At 32.9% G+C, this 20,718-nt stretch overlaps 1 protein-coding gene across 1 annotated transcript in view; it reads left to right on the top strand.

Moving 5' to 3' along the window:
* Positions 1 to 4,021, top strand: part of LOC129219727 (triadin-like) — a 51,582-nt gene extending 47,561 nt beyond the window's left edge. Inside the window, exons 13-14 of the mRNA XM_054854015.1 lie at positions 1,409 to 1,480; positions 3,906 to 4,021. Coding sequence (XP_054709990.1) covers positions 1,409 to 1,480; positions 3,906 to 4,021 — 188 coding nt within the window. The remainder of the gene's footprint in view (positions 1 to 1,408; positions 1,481 to 3,905) is intronic.
* Positions 4,022 to 20,718: the final 16,697 nt, after the last annotated feature.

Genomic DNA, 20,718 nt, shown 5'->3' with positions numbered 1-20,718 from the left:
TGCATATTTACTTTAATTTAATTGATTACAATTTCAAATGAAAATTTCTAATGCCACCACCATCATCAAATCTGAAATTCAAACGTACAACTTTATGATATGTAGTGCAACAGTGCATACGGGAAGATTGTGTTGTTCAGTGGGAATTATATTTTGGTCTCTCTTGATCAGGAAATGAGGCAAATCAATTTGTTTCAAATCTCATAAAAATGAAACAAAAAACGTTGCTTACTCTTACTATTAAACTTCAAATTAAAAAGTTACAGCATAATATTTTTTAAAGATAGATGGGATTTTTTTTAACCCGAACAAGGTCGGGACGGGTCTCTAGTACTAAGATAAAAAGAAATAATTACTTTTAGAAAATTTGTTCTACTGAAATTCATTTACAGGAGTTTTGTTTGCATTAATCTGCCTTAGTAATATGAGATGTTATAAAGTTGGAGAGAAGAAGCTAAAATTTAAATGCTTCATGTATTTTTACAACTGACATCACACTTTACAAGCATTATAAAATCTTCTGTAATTATTTAGTATTTCATCTTCTTTGTCATGATTTTTTTTCTGCAAAATGGTTTTAAAAATTCTACCAATCCAACAGAACAGTTTTAAGTACAAAACATTGTGCCACAACAGTGACCCTCCTAAAATTGACACATGGCCCACTAATGAGTCACGATCAACAGCTTGGGAAATACCGATGTAAGTGATAGTCTTTTTTTTTCTTAATCTTTCAGATATGCTGTATCATATAAATTTTTACAAATTATAGTTTTTGATGTATTTTTTAGGTCTTTATTATTTGCTCTTTAAAATCAGTGCAAAAATTGAAACATTTAATTTGAAAGAAAAATATTTTTTCAGAAAAGAAGTACTGGAGAGGGGTTCTGGTGTGTTTTGGTAAGAATGTACCCCTGATGTATGCATACATATTTACATACAGATATATATCAATATATATATACACTGCTGTAGTAGTTGGGGAAAATATTTTGGGGAACATACCTTTGGGTTTGGAGGAACTCCCCAAAAGAAAAGGTGGTTTAAAACCAATTTACTTACATTTGCATTATTTTTTCAATAAAAAAGCAATACTTTGGAGCCACGTTTCTCAACCTTTATTGACCAGCGGACCGGCAAGAGCATTAAAAAAAATTTTTTTTTAAAAATTGGAATAGTTTTTGCTTCCATTTTTTTCTTAAAAGTTGCAGGATTTCAACAATATTTGAATGATTTTTAAAAGATTTAAGTGTTATGATTTGCAATGTGTACGAAACAGTTACACATATAAAATATGATCAATGAGTTTTTTGTTTTGATACTTGTTCAAGCTTTAGAAATTTATTTACTTGTGTCTCTTTTTGTTTGAATCTCATGTGAGTAATTATTGTTTTCTGTGTATTTTTAGATGCTCCCATGAGGTTAAAGAAAACAGAAGAAATTAGTGAAAATTTATCAAAATTACCTACTGATGAATCAGGTATGAAACAAGTACAAAGTTTTAAAAAAATGTCCTTTTTTATTTTATTGTATTTACTGTCTTCAAGATTGTATAAATATTGTTGAGAAAAATTCCCTTCTTACTTCGGAACATTGCAGGAAAAAATAATTTTTAGTGTGTTGTGACGCAAATTTAAAATGTTACAGTAGCCCCTCGTTATATCACGCATCACATCGTTAAATTGCTCATTCGAATATATCGCTCTTTTCCTCTGTCTCCTGAAATATTAAAGCCTTAAATAAGAAAAAAAAAAAACTTTGCTTTAAGTTTGTAACCATTTCTGAAAACATGCGGTATTGCTCAGAGAAGGTCTCTTTCTTCTTTATTTTGTCAATGAACAAAAGGAAGCTATTCTTCTGAATTCACTGGAAAAGCAGCAGCAATTCCTCTCATCCAAATGTACATACCAGCATATATGCAGTATATTTCAGTTTAAGATTGTCTGTAAACTACTTGACATCTTTTGTATTGATACATTGCCTTTACAATGCGTGAGAGACATCAAACAGGTGTCATACTAGGTCATGTAAAAGGTAACATATGCCCTTCCTTTAGTACAGAAAAGATTTTTTGCACAAACCGGGATTTGCATCAAAGAAAAGAAGAAGGATCTGAAGGAGCAAAAGAGTTTTCTGTAAACAATGTGGTTACTTTTACTTTTCACATCCGTTCTACAGCAAGTCAAACGGATTAGAAAGTCTATTGGGAATAAGAAGGTATTGGATTGCTCACTCTTATCTCGCGATAGCTCAGAAAGATCGTCTTCATTCGCCATTTGATGTTTTTAACTTTCTATCAGTGAAACTTTACTTAAAATTTCAATCTTGTTTAAATTTCAACAAGTGTGATAGTACATTCGTGAACTGCATTGAAACCATTGGAAAATCATGTCGAAAAGAACAAATGCTAATTTATTTGTGTATTGGACTTTTTTTGGAACTATTTTTAATGGCCTCCATTATATCGCTCTTTCGGAAATATCACTCTTTTTCTTTGTCCCCGAAAAACGCGATATAACAAGGGGTTACTGTATTTGCAATATTAATAAAAATAGATAAATTTTGATTTCCTGTAAAGTATCAGATTGGTACTTTGTCAGTCATGTTTTTTCAATGAACTACGAATGTTTCTCTGTAACTTGATTAGGTGGATAAAATATTTTAACATCAAGAAAAATGTAGCTTCGCTAGCCTAGGTTGTTTAGCATAAATGAAATCTCAAACTACTAAAATTTCATCCTCAAAAGTGGTTTGCTGAAACAATAAGTTACTCCATGAATTTGAGGAAAGGGAAGAGAGTAGATAAACGAAAATCATTTTTACCCAGAGATATAGAAAAGGGGTTTAAAAGAATAGATGCATAGTCAAACCTTGTTATGACTACACCTTAATGTCATGACACTCCGTATGTCACGTCAGAGTCCCGAACTTATGGCATTTAATCTTAATATGGAGTGACCCAAAGATTTTAAGACTGCTCTATTGTAAAACTCTGGTTTACCACAACTCATTTGGCTTCTTATTCAGAATCAAATTTTTCTTTATGATTGAAATATTTTTTGTAAAATAATGAAAATATTCGGGAAGGTTTTTTTTATGGATTTCTGGCTTGCAATGAGGGGAGCATTACTGCAGGAGCATAAGGCCATACCCAGGGCCAGATTTACTTGTAAGCTAAAGCTTTAGCTTTGGGCTACAGCATGCAAAAGGTTTTTAAAACTTGACAAATATGTAACTAACAATAAATGATCTTTCTATGCTCCCTTTTTCATCCTCTCTTTCTCTCTGTTTAAGTTACTCATTGATGTTTACTCGTTCATAACCTTCAAGCAAGCAGCTTATTGGTGACTAGCACATTAAATAGGAGAAAGTTGAATGACTGATTCCTGAGAGTTAATCATTTCTAATAGGTATTAAAAAGAAGAAGTGAAACATTGCATCGGAAGTTTGACTAAGTGTTATTTATGATGACCTTAAGCTGACAAGTAAACTTCTTAAAAACAAACCAATACTTTATTGACCATTAAAAACTTGAAAGAACATAAACAAAATCTAAGCTAAAGATCATAAGTAGAGGCAAAGTTCAGATACTCTGCAACCCTCACTGACCTAAGACCTAATAAGCATACAAAAAGTGAAAAAAGGAACGGTTGAGATTGCTCAATATTTATACTACCATTTTCAATTGCATTTAATTGCACATTCTGTAGATTGGACACTTACTGATGCCAACTGATTTTTTTTTGCAAAAAAAAAAAAAAATCTTATATCAACTTTTAAATTTAAAAAAAAAAACATCTGCTAAGTTTATTCCCAGTGTTTTGAAGTGCCTCTTTTTAAAGGAAATTGCCTCAATGTGAGAAAATATTGCTAATTTGTTTCTTTGCTGTCTTTTTTTTCTTTAGTGCCTATTAATACTGGATCTCAAGAAAGTGTTCCAAGCTCTAGCAAATTGACTTCTACAAATGTTTTAGATAGAGCTCGTAGTAGGCTTGACCAATTTTGGGGAAAAAACAAGTGATTAGCAGCCCTATACTATAGTTACGCAAATGTTTTTGCATTAGCACACTGCATCACAAAGCAAAGTTTTGTATTTTTATGTACAATAGCAACTTACTTTCCATTGTCATTTCTTTGTGCATTTATGTGATATTCAACTCAGAGTTCTGAAATTGTTAATGTATTTTATGAATTTAAAACACTTAAGCATTGATTTTATTAAAATGAATCCTTTACTTTGTTTTTATGTTTTACAAAAGGAATTTGTTTTAAAAATTTCATGCAGATTCATTCTCTTTTTAATTAAAAAATATATTTATAGTCCATGCTTTGTGCAAAAGCAAAAGTAAAAAGAGCTAGTTATAACAATGATTTTTTTTTCTGTTAGAGAAAATTCCAGCAAGAAATAATTTTTATTTTAACTTGATCATTTCAAAATATGTGCCAAACTAAAAAATCATTTCAATTTTTTGAAAAAATTGACTTTAATTAAAGTTTTTCCGGTTCAAAGATTTTTTCTTTTATTCAGCTCATACACTAGGCAAGTGGTTCTCAACCTGTGGCTCATGAACCACTAGTAGTTCGCAAGCAATTGTCATGTGGTCCGAGATCAGCTAGTGAAAGTTAATCTAAATCAATTTCATAATTGTGATAAAACGTATGAAATCAAACTTTTGGATTCATCTTATTTCACATAATATAGTTGTTGTGAAAATATTATTTATATCTTATCTGATCTGCTTAGGGTTTGGTATGGTTCCGAGTGATCTTCAGTATTGAAAAGGTCGAGACCACTGCATTAGGCAATTTTATGATTGATATTTATTAACAGTTCAGAGGCAAATCTGAAATCCATTTCAACAGCAATGATTGCAATGGTATTTTTTATCAGTGTTTTATGTAATCGTTTATAAACTGCTACTTCTACAGCAAAATTTTTATTTATTTATTATTATATATTTTTGTAATAGATAGAAATAAAAGCATGGTTTATTTTAATATTGCATGAATAAGTTTTGAATTTGGCTCTGTTGCATCAAATGCTTTGTAGTCTGGTATGCAATGTAACGATAAGGGGCTTTACTTTATGAAGCCTTTCTCTGCAATTATTGTAGCTTTATGTTATTGAAAGAAATGCTGTGGTTTAATATATTTTATTATGCTTACTGATGTATAAGGTTTATAAAGTTGCTAAATTCTCCAAAATCCTAGCAAAATCGTAATTATCTTACATTAATTGCAAAAGTGTAAAAAAAATGTGATAAATCCACTAAATGAAATAAATAAATGTTTATTTTTCAAGCTGACCTTTAATAAATTGGCATTTTAAAATTATTCCTTGTAATTTTCATTTTTATACTGTAGAATTTTGCAGTTCTAAATTTTTATGCCACATTAGACAAGCACACATCCATGTAACAAAATTTCATACAGTATGGTTTTTTTTTTTTTTTTAAATATCTCTAAATCAAGGTATTTGTTTTTATGAAACTTTTCAGACATCTATCTCTAAAACTATTTTCCATCATACCCCCATTAGGAAATAATTTAATCCCCATTTAGTCATTTTATTTTTTCTATATTGAGCATATACTACTTTTGTGAGGAAAAGAGCAATTTTTCATGAATACACTTATAATTTAAGTTTAAGCATAATCATTGCACTGCACATTGACATTATTAAGCACGAAAAATTAGTTATTTCATACACATTTTGGGTTTACGAAGTTCAACTGAAGGTAACATTTTTATCAAAAATGAAATTACAAAAAAATAGTTGAAAGTGAATCCTGGCATATACCGTAAATGTATACGAAGCATGATGTATTGTTTTGTGCAATTTTAAATGTCAAAGTTTATTTAAAGTTTCCAAAGTAAAATTTTAATTTCAAACTCATTATATCTATTTTAGTGCTGGATGAATATGATTTTGCAATTTTATATGATTGCTAAGTCATTCCTTTTAAAAGCAAAATTTAATTTTGCTGCATTCAAGATGGTCTGAGTTGGAAAAAAAAAAATGAGGAATATTTGCTTTTGTAATTTAAAAATTTGGCATCTTGAGACCAAACATAAGAACCTCATTAGTGAATTTGTGAACTTGACTGGTATAGCATTTAAGTTTTAATTTATTTTATTTAATTTTAATTGTTATGCAAAGCATGGATGCTGCAACCAACAAATTTATATTCCTCTTATCATGCATTTAAAATTAAATAGGTGTAATAATGTCCAGATTGGCTCTCACAAAATTAAAATTCCTTTGATCATAAATCATCCTTTTTTTTTTTTGAGCGCACCAAATTCCTTATTATCTGTGAATGTGTTGCATTATTATGTAATTAAAACTCCAATTTTTTTACTACCTATTCGTTTTTTGAGAGAAAAAATTGATGTATTGATTTTGAAAAATATGATGAGTATATTTTGCATTGGGGTTTCTTTCTTAAGATTGTTCTTGGGCATGATCATAGATTCCACTTTTTGTACTTTATATTAATGCATTTTTACTTTTGCATTGAAAAAGTTACTTTCCATAATGTCTTACACATTTCATTTTCTTTATACCTAAAACTGTTGTATATAACATTTTCTGTGTGCAAGCAGACTAGATTTATTTTTTACTATCATGTATATATATATAAATAATTCATTAATAAATTACCATTTTATCAATGCTTAAGCTTGTTAAATCCTTCTTGGATAAATAAAAGTAGTCTAAAACAGTGCTTGAGATAATGTTGCACACTGCTGTTACAAGCAGTATAAATTATCTTTTTGTTGTTATTATTTCATTTGCTTTATAGATTTTTTTTTTTTTTTTTTTTTTACCTTGAACAATAGACAAGGGAAATTGCATTTGTGTATTAGTGCTACTCTAAAAGTTTATTACTTGGTAATATCTCTAAATTAAATGACCCTTAAAAATTTTCATGATTGAAATTTTTGGTTAATAATTTATAAATGTTTGTTACATTGTGTACAATTAGGATTGATATTGTTTCATTAAAATATGTAGACTGTATGTTTAAAAAATAAATTATTCTGAAGCAAGTGATTTTGTTTTTAATCTGGGCATAATTCTTAAAAATGCATTCTGTGTGCAAAAATTGAATGCAACAAAGAAAAAAAAAAGCGAGAGAGAGAGAGAAGTAGTTAGGACTAGTGAAATGAAGTGCAAAAGTGTTAGCAGTATTTTAAAGTATTAAGCTTATTACTTTTTTTAAATGTTCTACATGATATTATAAGAAATGTTGTATTTGTAATGTGTGATAGAATATATATATATATATATATTAAATTTTGAAAGAAAGAAAAAGAACCGACTTCAAAACTGCAGCTGGAAACTGCCCTAAAAAGTTTTAAAATATTTTTATTCTTTGAACACCATCGATACTACTTTTAAATATAATTTTTGAAGACATTGCAAAAACAATTGATAAAAAATATGTAACCAAAACTCAATTTTAAATTTAATGGACCCAGGTTCATCAGTAGCATTTGAATGCATTACATTGATAACAACATATTTGTGTTACAATATAAATGTTTCATTCTTAATTCTTCTCCTCAATTGCTTCCAACTTCTGACATTACCAAAGAGGCTTTAAAATTGTGATTTTAGAACGTTTTGCATATTCCTTCAAAGCAATAAATTGCCAACAAACTTGGGGTGAAAATATTTAAAGTGTTTCTTTGCTTACTCCGAGGCACTTTTATCATTAAATTGAAGTAAAAGGAAGTTGTGATGCACACATCAGCTCGTTTTTTTTTATTGAAACATGATGTAGAAACTTGAAGGAAAATAGGTAATTGCGAAAGTTTTTGTCTTTTTTGACCTGTCTTGGAAAAATTAAAGGTTTGTCACTGCTCAAATCAAATGTAATCATTCTGTGAAGGACCCCGCTAAAATTTTCCAATTGAGCCCCATATTTGTTAAAAGGCTAGCTCCAAAGAGCAATGATGGTGAATGAATTTCATGTTAAATTCAGAAAAACCTTCATTCAAATTCTCATAATAATTACTATTAATATTACTGCTTAAAGGGAACCATTTTTTTTTCAATAATGAGTTTCATATTTAATCCTTTAATAAGGAAATTACATGAAATTTTCTGTTTTTCCCTGTTTGTTTGTTTAAAGAACAAATATGGTCAAACAAGGACTGAAACATGAACTGATAACTGCCTCCTTTTTGGAGTCGGTTAGAAAGAAAATAAACACACTTACCTTCCTACGAAGCAGAAGAAAGAAGGGGAAAAAGAAAATTATCCAAAATGGTTTGGAATAATCGCAGCTTCTTGAAATTTCTACAAAAGTTTAATGTATTCGTATAAGGGGTGTTGTAGTACAAAAATGCTTCTATTGTAGCATGTTGATGTTGCATAAAAAATGCAACTTTTGGTTTGGCCAATCTGCTTTCCTTGTGTCATATCATAGCTCAAACCGGCGCTCAAAGTTATCATTATACACTCCGTCACAAAAAAATATATGCATTTAAAAGAATTAGAGACACAATCATGAAACTTGGCACAAATGCAGTTTGGTAGCCAATATGCAAATGATTAAAATTTCAGCGCCAATGGAACAAGGCTAAGCGCACTATAAGCATGTGAGTTGCACAGGTGGAAGAGTTGAAAAGCATGAGTACTTGTGCCATAGGGCTATTCAATCGAATCTGTTGACTTCGGTAGACTAGTGACTTAAGATGCCTCTAAGACGTAACCGGCGGCAGTACAAATAGCTGACGGAGTTTGATAGGGGCCGTATAATAGGTCTCAGAGAAGCAGGTTGGTCAAACTGGAGGATCGGCCGCCACCTCGGTCGGAGTGATATGGTGGTTGCTCGGTGTTGGCAACAGTGGATCATGGAAGGGAGAGTCTACTATCGCGGAGGGTCAGGGCGTCCCAGGAACACAAATGAATAAGAGGATTGCGCAATCAGAAGAGCGGCCAGGTCAGCACCGACAACGTGGCTAGCAACAATTCAACGCCACTTCCAGGTATCAAGGAAAACCATTAGGAGATGACTTGCCAAAGTTGGCTTAAGGAGCCGACGTCCATTAAGACACTTGCCACCGACCCCACATCACAGGCAGTGTCGACTGGATTTTTGCCGACCTCGGGCAGCTTGGAGTGGAACAGACCAGAGGCGTGTGATCTTCAGCGATGAATCCCGATTCAGTCTCGATGCTGATGATCACTGTACACGTGTGGAAGCGCACTGGCCAGTGCTCCGATCCAGCATTTGTTGTCAAGCGGCGTACAGCCATTTCATAAGGTGTGACAGTGTGGGGAGCGATTTCTTGGGACACACGATCACCTCTAGTTGTTCTCCAAGGCACTTTGACAGCTCGCAGATAGGTGGACAGCATTTTAACGCCGATTGTTCTGCCTATGCTATCAAATCGCCCAGGTGCCATTTATCAGCTGGACAATGCTCATCCACATACTGTGCGACTCTCTCAACATTGTCTTCTGGGCAGGGCCGGAATAAGCCAGTGCGGGGCCCGTAGCAAATGCTTCCAAGGGGCCCTAGTTTTCGATGATATAGTAAACAATATAGCACTTCTTCATGGAGACGGGACGTGTACTTATAACATGCATGAATACATAAATGTGGATATAGTTTTTAGAGTTTTACGATGGTTATGATCCCCTTCTATTGCCCCTTGTCTCCCCGTTACTACATGTTTTTAACTTTTAATTGCAAAAACGCAATTTTTGGACGATATAAAGGAAGGGGGGTCCGGGGGCTCACCCCCGGAAAATTTTCGATATTTCACTTCTAAAAAACTCAATTCTAACAACCCCTGATCATATTAGGAAGAGAAGATTCGGATGCCATTATTTGGAGAAACTGTAGTCAAAGAACGCGATTGCATCTATCTTGGGTAAGATCAAATGAAAAAATTTGGGTTCACAGCGACTTTTCAGGCAGTTTTTTTAAAGTTGAAGTCTTAAATGAAACTGTAGATTATCCTTAATGATGTTGTAGAGAGAGGAAAGAGTCGTGTTCAATTAGGTCCCATTGGAAAATTTTTGAATTTATTATTTGTTATTAATCTAAAAACACAATTTCAAGCAAAAATTCTTGAAATTATATACTCTGAAATAGTATTTTTTTACGTTTTTTTTGGTGATTTTCGGGCGGAGTTCGCGAAAGCCATCCCCATGGAAATTTCTCGAAAGTGAAGTTGTGAAAACGTGATAAATAGGTCATCGCGGGTTACGTTTCGGTATGGGATGGCGTTCAGGCACTCTCCGAGTCAACCCGGAAAATTTTCGAAGTTTAAGTCTTAAAAGTACATTTTAGACCATTGTTAACAATGCTGGAGGGGGAGAGGTATACTCCCATTGGGGGGGGGGGGAATTTTTCAAAATTATAGTCCAAAATACGCATTTGTAGGCCACTTTATTAGAATACGTTATAGGACGGGATCGGGCTCAAGATTACACCCATGGAAATTTTTCGAAACTGAAGTTTCAGAAAGCAGTTTTAGCGGGTTTTTGATTATGTTAAACAATTTTCTTTCTGATTTTTTCTGAATTTCAAGTTCGAATAAGAATGTTTTCGGTTACCTTTGGTGATGCAAAAGAAAGGGGTTATGTTCGGGGCATGGGTGGCAGCTTTTTAGTTCTCTCCCACTCTGAGGAAAAAATTAAAAACGATATTTAAAATCTTTCTTCTACACATAATTATTTTAGTTCATCAAAAAATAATATTCTCTTAACCAGGGGCGTAGCTAAGGGGGGGTTTTGGGGACAAAACCCCCCCCGAAAAGTTAGTCTCAAAAAAAAAAAAAGAGAAAAAGAAGAGAGAAGAGAAAGAAAAAAAAAGGAAGAAAAGGAAAAAATTCCAAGCGATTATACATACATACATACATACATATATATATAATATATATATATATATATATATATATATATATATATATATATATATATATATATATATATATATATATATATATATATATATATATATATATATATAAAAGAAGTAACCCCTCCCGAAAGTCGGGTCTAGCTACGCCACTGCTCTTAACAATTCATTTATAACGCTCAGCATAAGTGTGAAGGTCTCAGAATCTTTTTCTTTTCTTCTATCATGATCTCTTAATTTTGCTCATTGTTGTTTACAGTGCCGGATCTACATGTCATGTCACTCATGATTGTTTCAAAGGTGCATTCAAAGCTCACCTATCCAGAAAGTGTGGGGAAAGCTGCATTCCAGATACGCAAATTTTCCGAATTGTTGAGAGAATGAAAATTCGAGTATATATTTATAATTTTTAGGAGATTAAGTCAAACAACTAATCAAAAGATTTTTTTTTTTTTGTTAAAAAAATGTTTTTTTTTTTTTTTTTTCCAATACATGCTTTGCTGGCAATGATTTTGATGCTGCAAAATATTTGATTTTTTTTGATTATATGAATGATTTTTTTGATAATTTGAATAGTGCTTTGAAGTATTTTTAATTGGAATCTGTGGTTAATGTTAACTTGTATCAGTAAAAAGCCTACTTATGTTTAAACAAGGAGCCATAGGCCCATGGCCATGGGAAGAGTTAGACATTTGCGTCTTGGAGGGTCTTGCGTCTTCCCCAACCAAAAAAAAGAAAAAGAGCTAAAATTAAAAGATGAAAAGAACACCAATAGTTTGTTTGTGTGTTGTGGGTCCCCCCCCCCCCCACTTCCCCTCTTTTCAAGGCTGGGCAAAGAGTGGAAACTGTTGCTTTCTTTCTCCAAGTTTTTCAGGTGGGTAGAAAAGAAGGTGAATATTTTTGCTTTAAAGAGAAGATGGATACCATATGTTATAAGAGGTAAAATTGCTACTTTAGGCGGTCTTAAAGATGTCAGAAGACATCTTAAAAATGCAGCTTAGTCAATCTTTGATGGTATTAAAGGATGGAGGGCAGATATATATATATATATATATATATATATATATATATATATATATATATATATATATATATATATATATATATATATATATATATATCTACGGCTTTCCCCCAGAAAAATTTGAAAATTGACATCAGAAAATGCAATTATTGATTGGAGAATGAAATTTTATTGGTTTTCAAATTTTTATCATCATTGAAGTCAATTTTAGGCTATTTTAAGTGACGTTAAGCTGAGGGGGGTACGGGGCTCACTCCAAAGATTTTTATTAATTGAAGTTTTAAAAACGCAATTTTAGCCATTTTTAGAGAAAAGAGAGGGAATCATCTAATGCAGAGTTTTTTCGAAAACTAAATCAAAAAGATGTAATTTCGTGTTATCTTTTGTACAAACGTTGGGGGGGGGGGGGGGGGGGCTTCTCCGGAAAATTTTTGAAATCTAAGTCCTGAAAATGCTTTTCAGACTATCTTTCACAATGTTAGAAGAGGATCAGCTTGGGGGCTGCAAAATGTTTTATCATCTCTTCAATCAACAACAATTAACAAAATTCGTAATCGCAAAAATGTACTCTTTTCAAAAGCAAGATGGGGGGCAAAAACCAGGGCTGTGGAGTCGGAGTTCGAAAATATGCCGACTCCGACTCCAGGTTTCTTTTTTTTCTTTAATTTTCACTGACTCGCCTTGCATTTTTTAAAAAAACTGACTGCCAATAAATTTGGTTACATGTATAAAAGGCCTACTAATAAGAAAATAACTGTAATTGTGACAACCAGCTGACTTGATTGTTTATCGAACTTTCTGTAACAGCTACCTACGCCATCTCCTAGTTTGCTTATTTTCTAACTTTTTTTATATAACTGATAGCAACTGTCAGCAAAGAGTTTTGTTGTCCAATCACTTTCAAATAAAAATAATAATGTATTTTTTTCCTCGATCTCAGTTATCAAATAGTAAAATAGCGCTTGAGCTAGTCGAGAAACTTCCGAATGTGCTTGGTGAATTCAAATAAGTATTGGCACAAAAGTGTAAATCCAAAAGATCCAATAAAATACAAATGTTTTTTTAAATCTAAAGACTTTATCTAAAAAAGCTTGGTTATCAATGAAAAGTACAAAATAAAATAAGTACATGACTTATTGGTTACAACGCTCAATAATTATAATTCATCCTAAAACCAATTAAAGTTAATTCTGAACCTACCAATAAAATTAAAATTAAAAATTGAGGTAAGAAATGTAGGTATGGTAAAAGCTATTTGTACAAAGCTGTATACCGCCGCATTTTATGTAAAATTTACTCCAGACGTACATGTACCCGATATCTCTCCGTAATATAGTGCAATATTTTTGTTGAAATTTTAAAGATGAAATTTAAGATTTATTATTAAGAAATTTTTCAAAATTAAAATATTTCAATTTTTTAACTCTGAAATTAAGTTGAAGTGTCACAGGATTTGATCAATAACTATTTGTAAACATTAAAGAGAAGCAAATTAATCCTTTTCATTTTTTTAAAATGGGATTTTTAAGTAATCTCACTTTAGAAATCGCAACTATTGGACAATTTGATTTTCAAATTAAATTTCTAACGTTGTATGCTTAGTATGCTTCTTACCAGGAAACATCAACGATCAAGGAAATTCAAAAAAATTCCAAATTGGTGGCATTCGAAAGAACATTGGAAAACATGTTTATGGCACTGAAACTACGTGCCCTCGTGACCACGTTATCGAAATATGATGTCTTAAAAATTGCCGAAATTTTTAGTAAAGTCGCCAAATTTAGCGAGTTTTGTTCAGAAATGGAAGGTACGGCGCGAATTCAACATCTGCATCTGACAAGACATTTCACTTCCATGTTTGGTTACCACCAAAGCGCATGAGAAATATCGCATTAATTCTTTACTCGGGGTGACTACCATGGCGCGGGGTGTCGTGGCACAGACTGCGGCATTGAAATTTTTAGGGGCTTGTGTTCCGGGATATTAACGTGCAACTGTATAGGGGAAAACGCCACAGCCCGAAATATTTGTTTTATTTTATTGTAAAAACAATGGAATTTTTTGTTATTCTGTTAAAAAACTGATGTTTAAAACTTTTATGCTTCTGCGGGTGAAATATTTCCACTGAAAGAGTTTATTCGATGATGAAACTGTTTTGAAAAAAATATGATAACCGTAGAGAAACGGTAAACACACTTTAAAGTCTTTTTTTTTTTTTTTTTTTTGAAAAGTCGTAAATCTGAAGTCTTCAACAGTATCTAAATACGAAGAAAACAACATTTTTAAAGATTTCAAACCATGTTCTCAAATTAAAAAAAAAAAACGATTTCTGTCAGTTATTTCCAGTGTGTTTTTCGTTATGTGTATCGTTTTCAAGTTATGTGTAAACCCTCTAACAAGTCAAAAAAAAAAACTGTATTAATTTTTATTTTGCTCGTATTTGAATTCCCTTTTAACGTGAAACATAATTGGTAAAAGTGACTTCAGTATTTTTAAAAATGACTAAATAACATGCAATATGATGTGCATTTACGTTATAGCGACTTTCAGTTGCAGTGACAGACTTTTTCGAACTACAGGGGTTGTTGTAATGAACGTCGACTGTAAAATTTTTGATAAGAATCTGTTATGAAGTAATTTCCGACATCGTTAGTTTTGCTGTGCAAATTTTTGACATTTACTATCCGTTGTTTTCTTTTTTTTAATTATTATTTTTTTCGATTTTAAATTAAACATTTTCGCTAGCAGTGGTCAGACAATAAAACTTCATGAATGATAACTTTTGAAAAAATAAATAAGAGCTGGGATACTACAATCCATGATCATGTTCTTTCAACATAAAAAACTATTCATTTTATTTTCAATATATAAGCTTTAATAAGCATGTTATTTTTTACTTATTCATATTAACTCTCGTACATAATTATTAATTACTTACAACACATTTCATTACAAGAGTACAAACTTAAATTAGTTAAGTAAAACACACTTGAAATGCACTTAAATTCTGAAATGCATTATTATCACGATTACAAAGTTAAATCCTACGTTCAATTTCGTTATAAAGTTGTAGCTCCTCTGGATAAAGCTCTCTAGTTTCCATTTCACAGGCTTCATAGTTACTTTTTAATTTTACCTACACAAGTAAAGGGTTAATTCGAAACATCGTTTACGCGCTTTGCAGATGACCAGAAATGGAAATGAGAGTCTTGCTAGACGCAGGCGATGAAATCACGTGGTATTTTCCATTTCTTGCCAAGTCTTTAAATTTGGCGAATTTTCGTAAGATTTCGACAGACTTTGACCCCCCATATCTCAAAAACAAAAGGACGAGGGCACACAATATTTGGGTCAAATTTTTTTCTAAAGATACTCTTTCGAATGCGACCATTTTTAACTTTTTTCATGATTACTGAACTCGTGATGTTTCCTGGTTAGGGTCACAATAAAATACGAAGCGAAAATTTCATATAAAGGAACTGATATTTCAATCTCTGTTCAGAGGGGGTTTTCCCCCTTCCCATGAAGGGGTGAGGTGATTTGAAAAAAATAAGAAAAAAATAAAAAAAATTATAAAGCCGGAGTCGGAGTCGGACGTTTCAAAATCCTGGAGTCGGAGTCGGCAATTTTTCTGCCCACTCCGCAACTAACTAAATGTTAGTCCGCAGAAAAACTAAATGTTTTTTCCCCATTTTCATGCAAGCATGAAAATTGTTAATTTTTCAGTCATTTTTCGAAAACTTTCATTGCTTTCTAAAACATTTATTTCCTTCAAAATTTTGGCAAAGCTTCCCGATTTTCCCCTGAATTTAAATAGTTTCAAAAAAATCTAATTTTGGGGGCTCTCTCTCAAGTTGGGGCTCTATTATACTGGAAGTTGCTTCTTTCTAACCAAGATTAAAATTAATGTTTCACAAAATTCAGTTTGTATTTCACAAAAACCGCATTGACGGATATATCGAAGGATAGGCGCTTGAGGCTCGAACCTTGAGCCTCCGCAAAGTAAGGAAGGTCAGAATCGCCAAGTGTCTCATCCTCAAAATCAAAATGATTTTGGTTTCAAAAATTGTTAACGGAAAAATCATGGTTTTCGGAGAAAAATGATCATAAGTTATGGAGTTTCAATACTTTTGAAAGGTTTTCGTGAGATTGAGAAACGCTAGATGGGTGAACGGAATAGACGTTGGTGATAAAGCACGCAGTCAATTATTCATTTCTGTGCACCTTCCTCCAACTTTTACATTTGTGACATTTTTCAAGGCCATGCTTATTAAGCTATAATATATTCTTTTACACATCGATGACCATGACAACCACTTCAGAGCATTTTTTAAGGAATTTTTACTAGGCGACACAAGTTTATCATAAGGGTAAAAATTATTGAGAAGGTTACAGCCTTTTTCTCAACAAATGTATGCATAATCGTCGTCTCAAAGTGGTATTTCTGTAAGTACTGTTTGTTTTGTGGCGGCTGTATAGATCTTCTGATTTAAAAGGAAGCCGATATGAACCAAACCTTAAGAATAGTATTAGCTCCGAAGTAAAGGGGGTCCGGGGGTTTCTCCCCCGTAAATTTTTCGAAATTTTTAGTCTTGAAAACGCATTTTAGACGATTTTTGGTAATGTTAGGATTGAAGAGGTTCGGTGTCACTCACCTGTCTATTTTTCGAACTTCTAGCTCTAAGAATGCAGTAGACGATCTTTTTTGATGATGTTAGAGTGAGGGGAGATTTGAGGGCCCATATCAAAGGAAAATTTTCTTTATCTGCAATTCTAACTGTCTTTCGTAATATTATGCGCTCCGGTGCGACTCCCTCCCCACGCCCGTTTTTTGAAATTGAAACGTTCAAAACGCAAACATTATGTCCAATAATGTTCAGAAGAGGGTGGTTCGGGGTTGTCAGGCGGATTTTTTTCTGCAATTGTAGTGCTAAAAACGGAGTTCAATACGCTCTTTTTGTGATATGACGTGGAGGAGTGATTCAAGGGCCCGCCACAAGAAATTTTTCTCATTTGCATTCTTAAAGATGCATTCTACTTGTCTTTGATAATGGTAGGGGAGAAGAGGTTTGGAGCACTCCCTCGGAAATTGTAGCTCTAAAAAATAAAAAATGAAAAAACCGAAACCCGACTACGGCAAAAAAAAAAAAAAAAAACTCCTAAAAGATAAGAAACAAGGTAGGTGCTGTTTAATATCATCGTCCTATTTAGTAAAACCAGTAATTTGATAGGTTAGATACTCCTGTTTATTTAGTTCTTTTGAAATACTCTGCCACTTTCGCATTAATAACATTATAATTCAATTCAAATGCCGTTGTCGTGCGTTCTCAACTACAGTTCTGCTATACCGCACGACTACGGTATTTGAATTGAATTATGTTATTAATGCGAAAGTGGCAGAGGATTTCAATAGAACTAAATAAACAGGAATATCTAACCTATCAAATTACTGGTTTTACTCAATAGGACGATGGTATTAAACAGCACCTACCTTGTTTCTTATCTTTTAGGGTTTTTTTTTCTTTGAGCAATCACGATTGCTTATTGTTCTCACTTGACTGTTTTTGACGTTCCTTTGATTTTTTCCCCCTGCCACCCTCCGCACCATCACCGTCGACGGGCTCCTCACGCTGCTTCTATAGCGAAAGCCGTCTCCAGGTTGCATCCATGTCCTACACACACGCGCATACATACACAACTACACACACACGCACACACACCTACACACACACACGCACACACACATACACAAACACATACACACACGCATACATAAAGACACCTACACATACATACACAAAAACATACACACACACATACACACAACTACCCACACATTCATGCCTGCACACAGACACAAACACATATGCCTACACACACACATACACATACCCCCTCCCACACACACACATTCATACACACAACTACCCACACACTTATGCCAGCACACAGACACAAACACACATGCCTACACACTCATACACATAACCCGTACACACAAACACATACCCCCACACACAAACACACACGCACATACATACACTCGTGATTGCGAAAAACATAATTTGAATTCAAAATGTCAAAATTCAAATTAGTTTTTTTTTATTTTTTGCCGTAGTCGGTTTTCAGTTTTTTATTCTTTTATTTTATTTAAATATTTTTCGTTTTAATCTAAGATGGACAAAAAATAATAGCGTGAGTAATTTACGGTAAGTTTGATATACAAGAATATCATTAACTTAAAACTTAAAAGGTAAACTTAATTTATTGCTATTACATGAAGCTGATAGAAAATTTAAACAATAAAAGATTGATTTTACTTAATAAGACTATAATAGTAATCAACACCAAACTTGTTTCTTACCCTTTGTTCCCTTAGTCGGGTTATTAAAATTTATTTAAAACCCACGCTAAAAAAATCATTTAAAATCGAGTTTTGCAAGGTAAAATCAACTCCTCCTATTGTTGAAGTCGATTGATAGCGTACGTTACTTGAGCCATAATAACGAATCAGTTGAAAGTCGGATAAATAGTTTAGGTGCTACAATAGAACATACGCAAATACAAAAACTGCTATTTTTTTTAAAAAAGCAGATGTTTTTTTTTTTTTTTTTGCTCTATATTTGTCTTTTCCCCTGAGACACATATGCTCTCTTTTCTTTCTTTCTTCCTTTCTTTCTTTTTTTTTTTGTGTGTGTTTTTTCAATGTGTATTTGCCTGCCTTTTTGGATTTCCCTTAAGAAGGGGAATAGCATTGAGAGAATGATGCAGGGCTCCCAATTTAGGGGTCCCGAGGGTTCCGCCAGAGGGAATTTTGAAAAAAAAAAAAATCTAGTAAAATTCTGCAGTTTGAAGCCATATAAAGGAAGATTGGAATCGAAAATATTCGGAGAAAAATAGGCAAACAAAACTTTTTTCAAAATTATATAGGGGAGAGTCGGGTAAGATGGAGAGGCGGCTAAGATGGTGACTTGAATGTTTCTCTTTATTTGCGATAGATGGCAGCCCCTTATTGGGATATATGCTTCAGTGTTGGCCATCTTTCAATTGAATTACATTCCTAGCGTGGAAAAATAACTGTAACTGCCGCCATTTTGTGTTTTGTTATTTCAGCGTGAACATATCTAAATTTGTCAACCTTTTCATTAGTGGATTGCGTTAAATTGGTGAGTGTTTTGGGCTTTTCTTCAATTTTATACATAATTAGTCTTCTCGATTAATGATATAATGTTGCTTTTAAGTTAAAATACGGTTAATTTTATTCTCGTTTTGTACTTTAATTTCGACATGACGTCGTCGGGTAAGATGGATATGTAAGATGGCGGGTAAGATGGTGGTCTCCATCTTACACGCAAATAAAAAGCAGGCAATTTACTAGTCTCAAATCAAATATTTGTGCCTATAAGGATTACATATTATCTGTAAAAACTAGATTTTAAGACATTTTTTTACTTTTATTTTGTTTAATTACTTAAAAAAATATTTTTAAATGTTTAAAAAATTTGACTAGGTATTTGTTTAAATAAAAAAAAGAATTCTTTATTTTTATTCGTATTTTTCTTCTACAATGAATTGAGGCATATTAAAGATATCAATCAACTTTTCTTTTCTTGGATAGTTTAAAGGGGGGTAAAATTCATAACTGATGACAGCATCCTTAAAGTGATTATAACTTTATTTTTTTAGAAACAAAACGATGGGGAAATATAAAAGGATTACGGAAAGACAATCTTGGTCCAAAGAAGGTATGGATAAAGCTGTTGAAGAGGTACTAAGAGGAGCGTTCATTTTAACAACAGCAAAAAAATATTCTCTGCCTCAAACTTCTCTTCAGCGTTATGTGGATAAAAGGAAGAACAAAGAGCCATTTCCTGAGAACGCTGGAAGATTTAAGAATACTTTTACTGAGGAACAATTACTCTTGCTAAAAACCTATGTTACAGATATAGACAGACGTGCATTTGGTTTGACAAAGAAAGATTTTGCAAGAATCGCATTTGATTATGCTGAACATCTAAAAATAGAACATCGATTTAATAAAGAAGAAAGGATGGCTGGAAAAGATTTTGTGAGCAACTTTTTAAGTAAATTTAATTTATCTTTACGTAAGCCAGAGGCGACCTCAGTGGCAAGATTAGCAGCATTTAATGAAGTAAGTGTGCAAAACTTCTTTAATTTATTGACTGAAATTATGAAGAAACACAGATATGAGCCACACCAGATTTACAATGTTGACGAAACAGGTTGCTCAACTGTACCAACAAAATCCCCTCTCATTATAACACCAACAGGCAAACGACGGGTGGTTAAAGTATCTTCGGCTGAGAGAGGCTCAAATGTGAGTGTGGTCTGCTGTGTCAGCGCAACTGGACATTATGTGCCTCCACTTTTTATTTTTAAAAGAGTGCGCATGCAAGATTATTTGCTGCATGATGCACCACCTGGATCCCAAGCTGCCTGCAATCCAGACTCCAGCTTTATAAATGCCAAAATATTTTTGGAATGGCTGAGCCATTTTAAAAAAAATGTAGGACCTTCAGCTGACAATCAGATTCTGCTGTTGATGGACAATCACGCATCACACATAACCCTAGAAGCAGTAAATTTTTGCAGGGACAACTTTATCACTCTCCTTGGTTTTCCCCCGCACACAACCCACCGGATGCAGCCTTTGGACGTCAGTTTCTTCGGTCCTTTGAAAACTGCCTACAGTAATGTGTGCAATGATTTTTTAACTATGAATCCTGGCCAAACTGTTGCTGTGAAGAATGTACCTAGCCTCTTTCACAAAGCGTATGCCAAAGCGGCTAC

This window comes from Uloborus diversus, chromosome 4 (genome assembly GCF_026930045.1).
Source record: "Uloborus diversus isolate 005 chromosome 4, Udiv.v.3.1, whole genome shotgun sequence".
Classification (NCBI taxonomy): domain Eukaryota; kingdom Metazoa; phylum Arthropoda; class Arachnida; order Araneae; family Uloboridae; genus Uloborus; species Uloborus diversus.
Note: the sequence above shows the minus strand (reverse complement) of the source record. Positions and strands in the feature narration are given on the sequence as shown.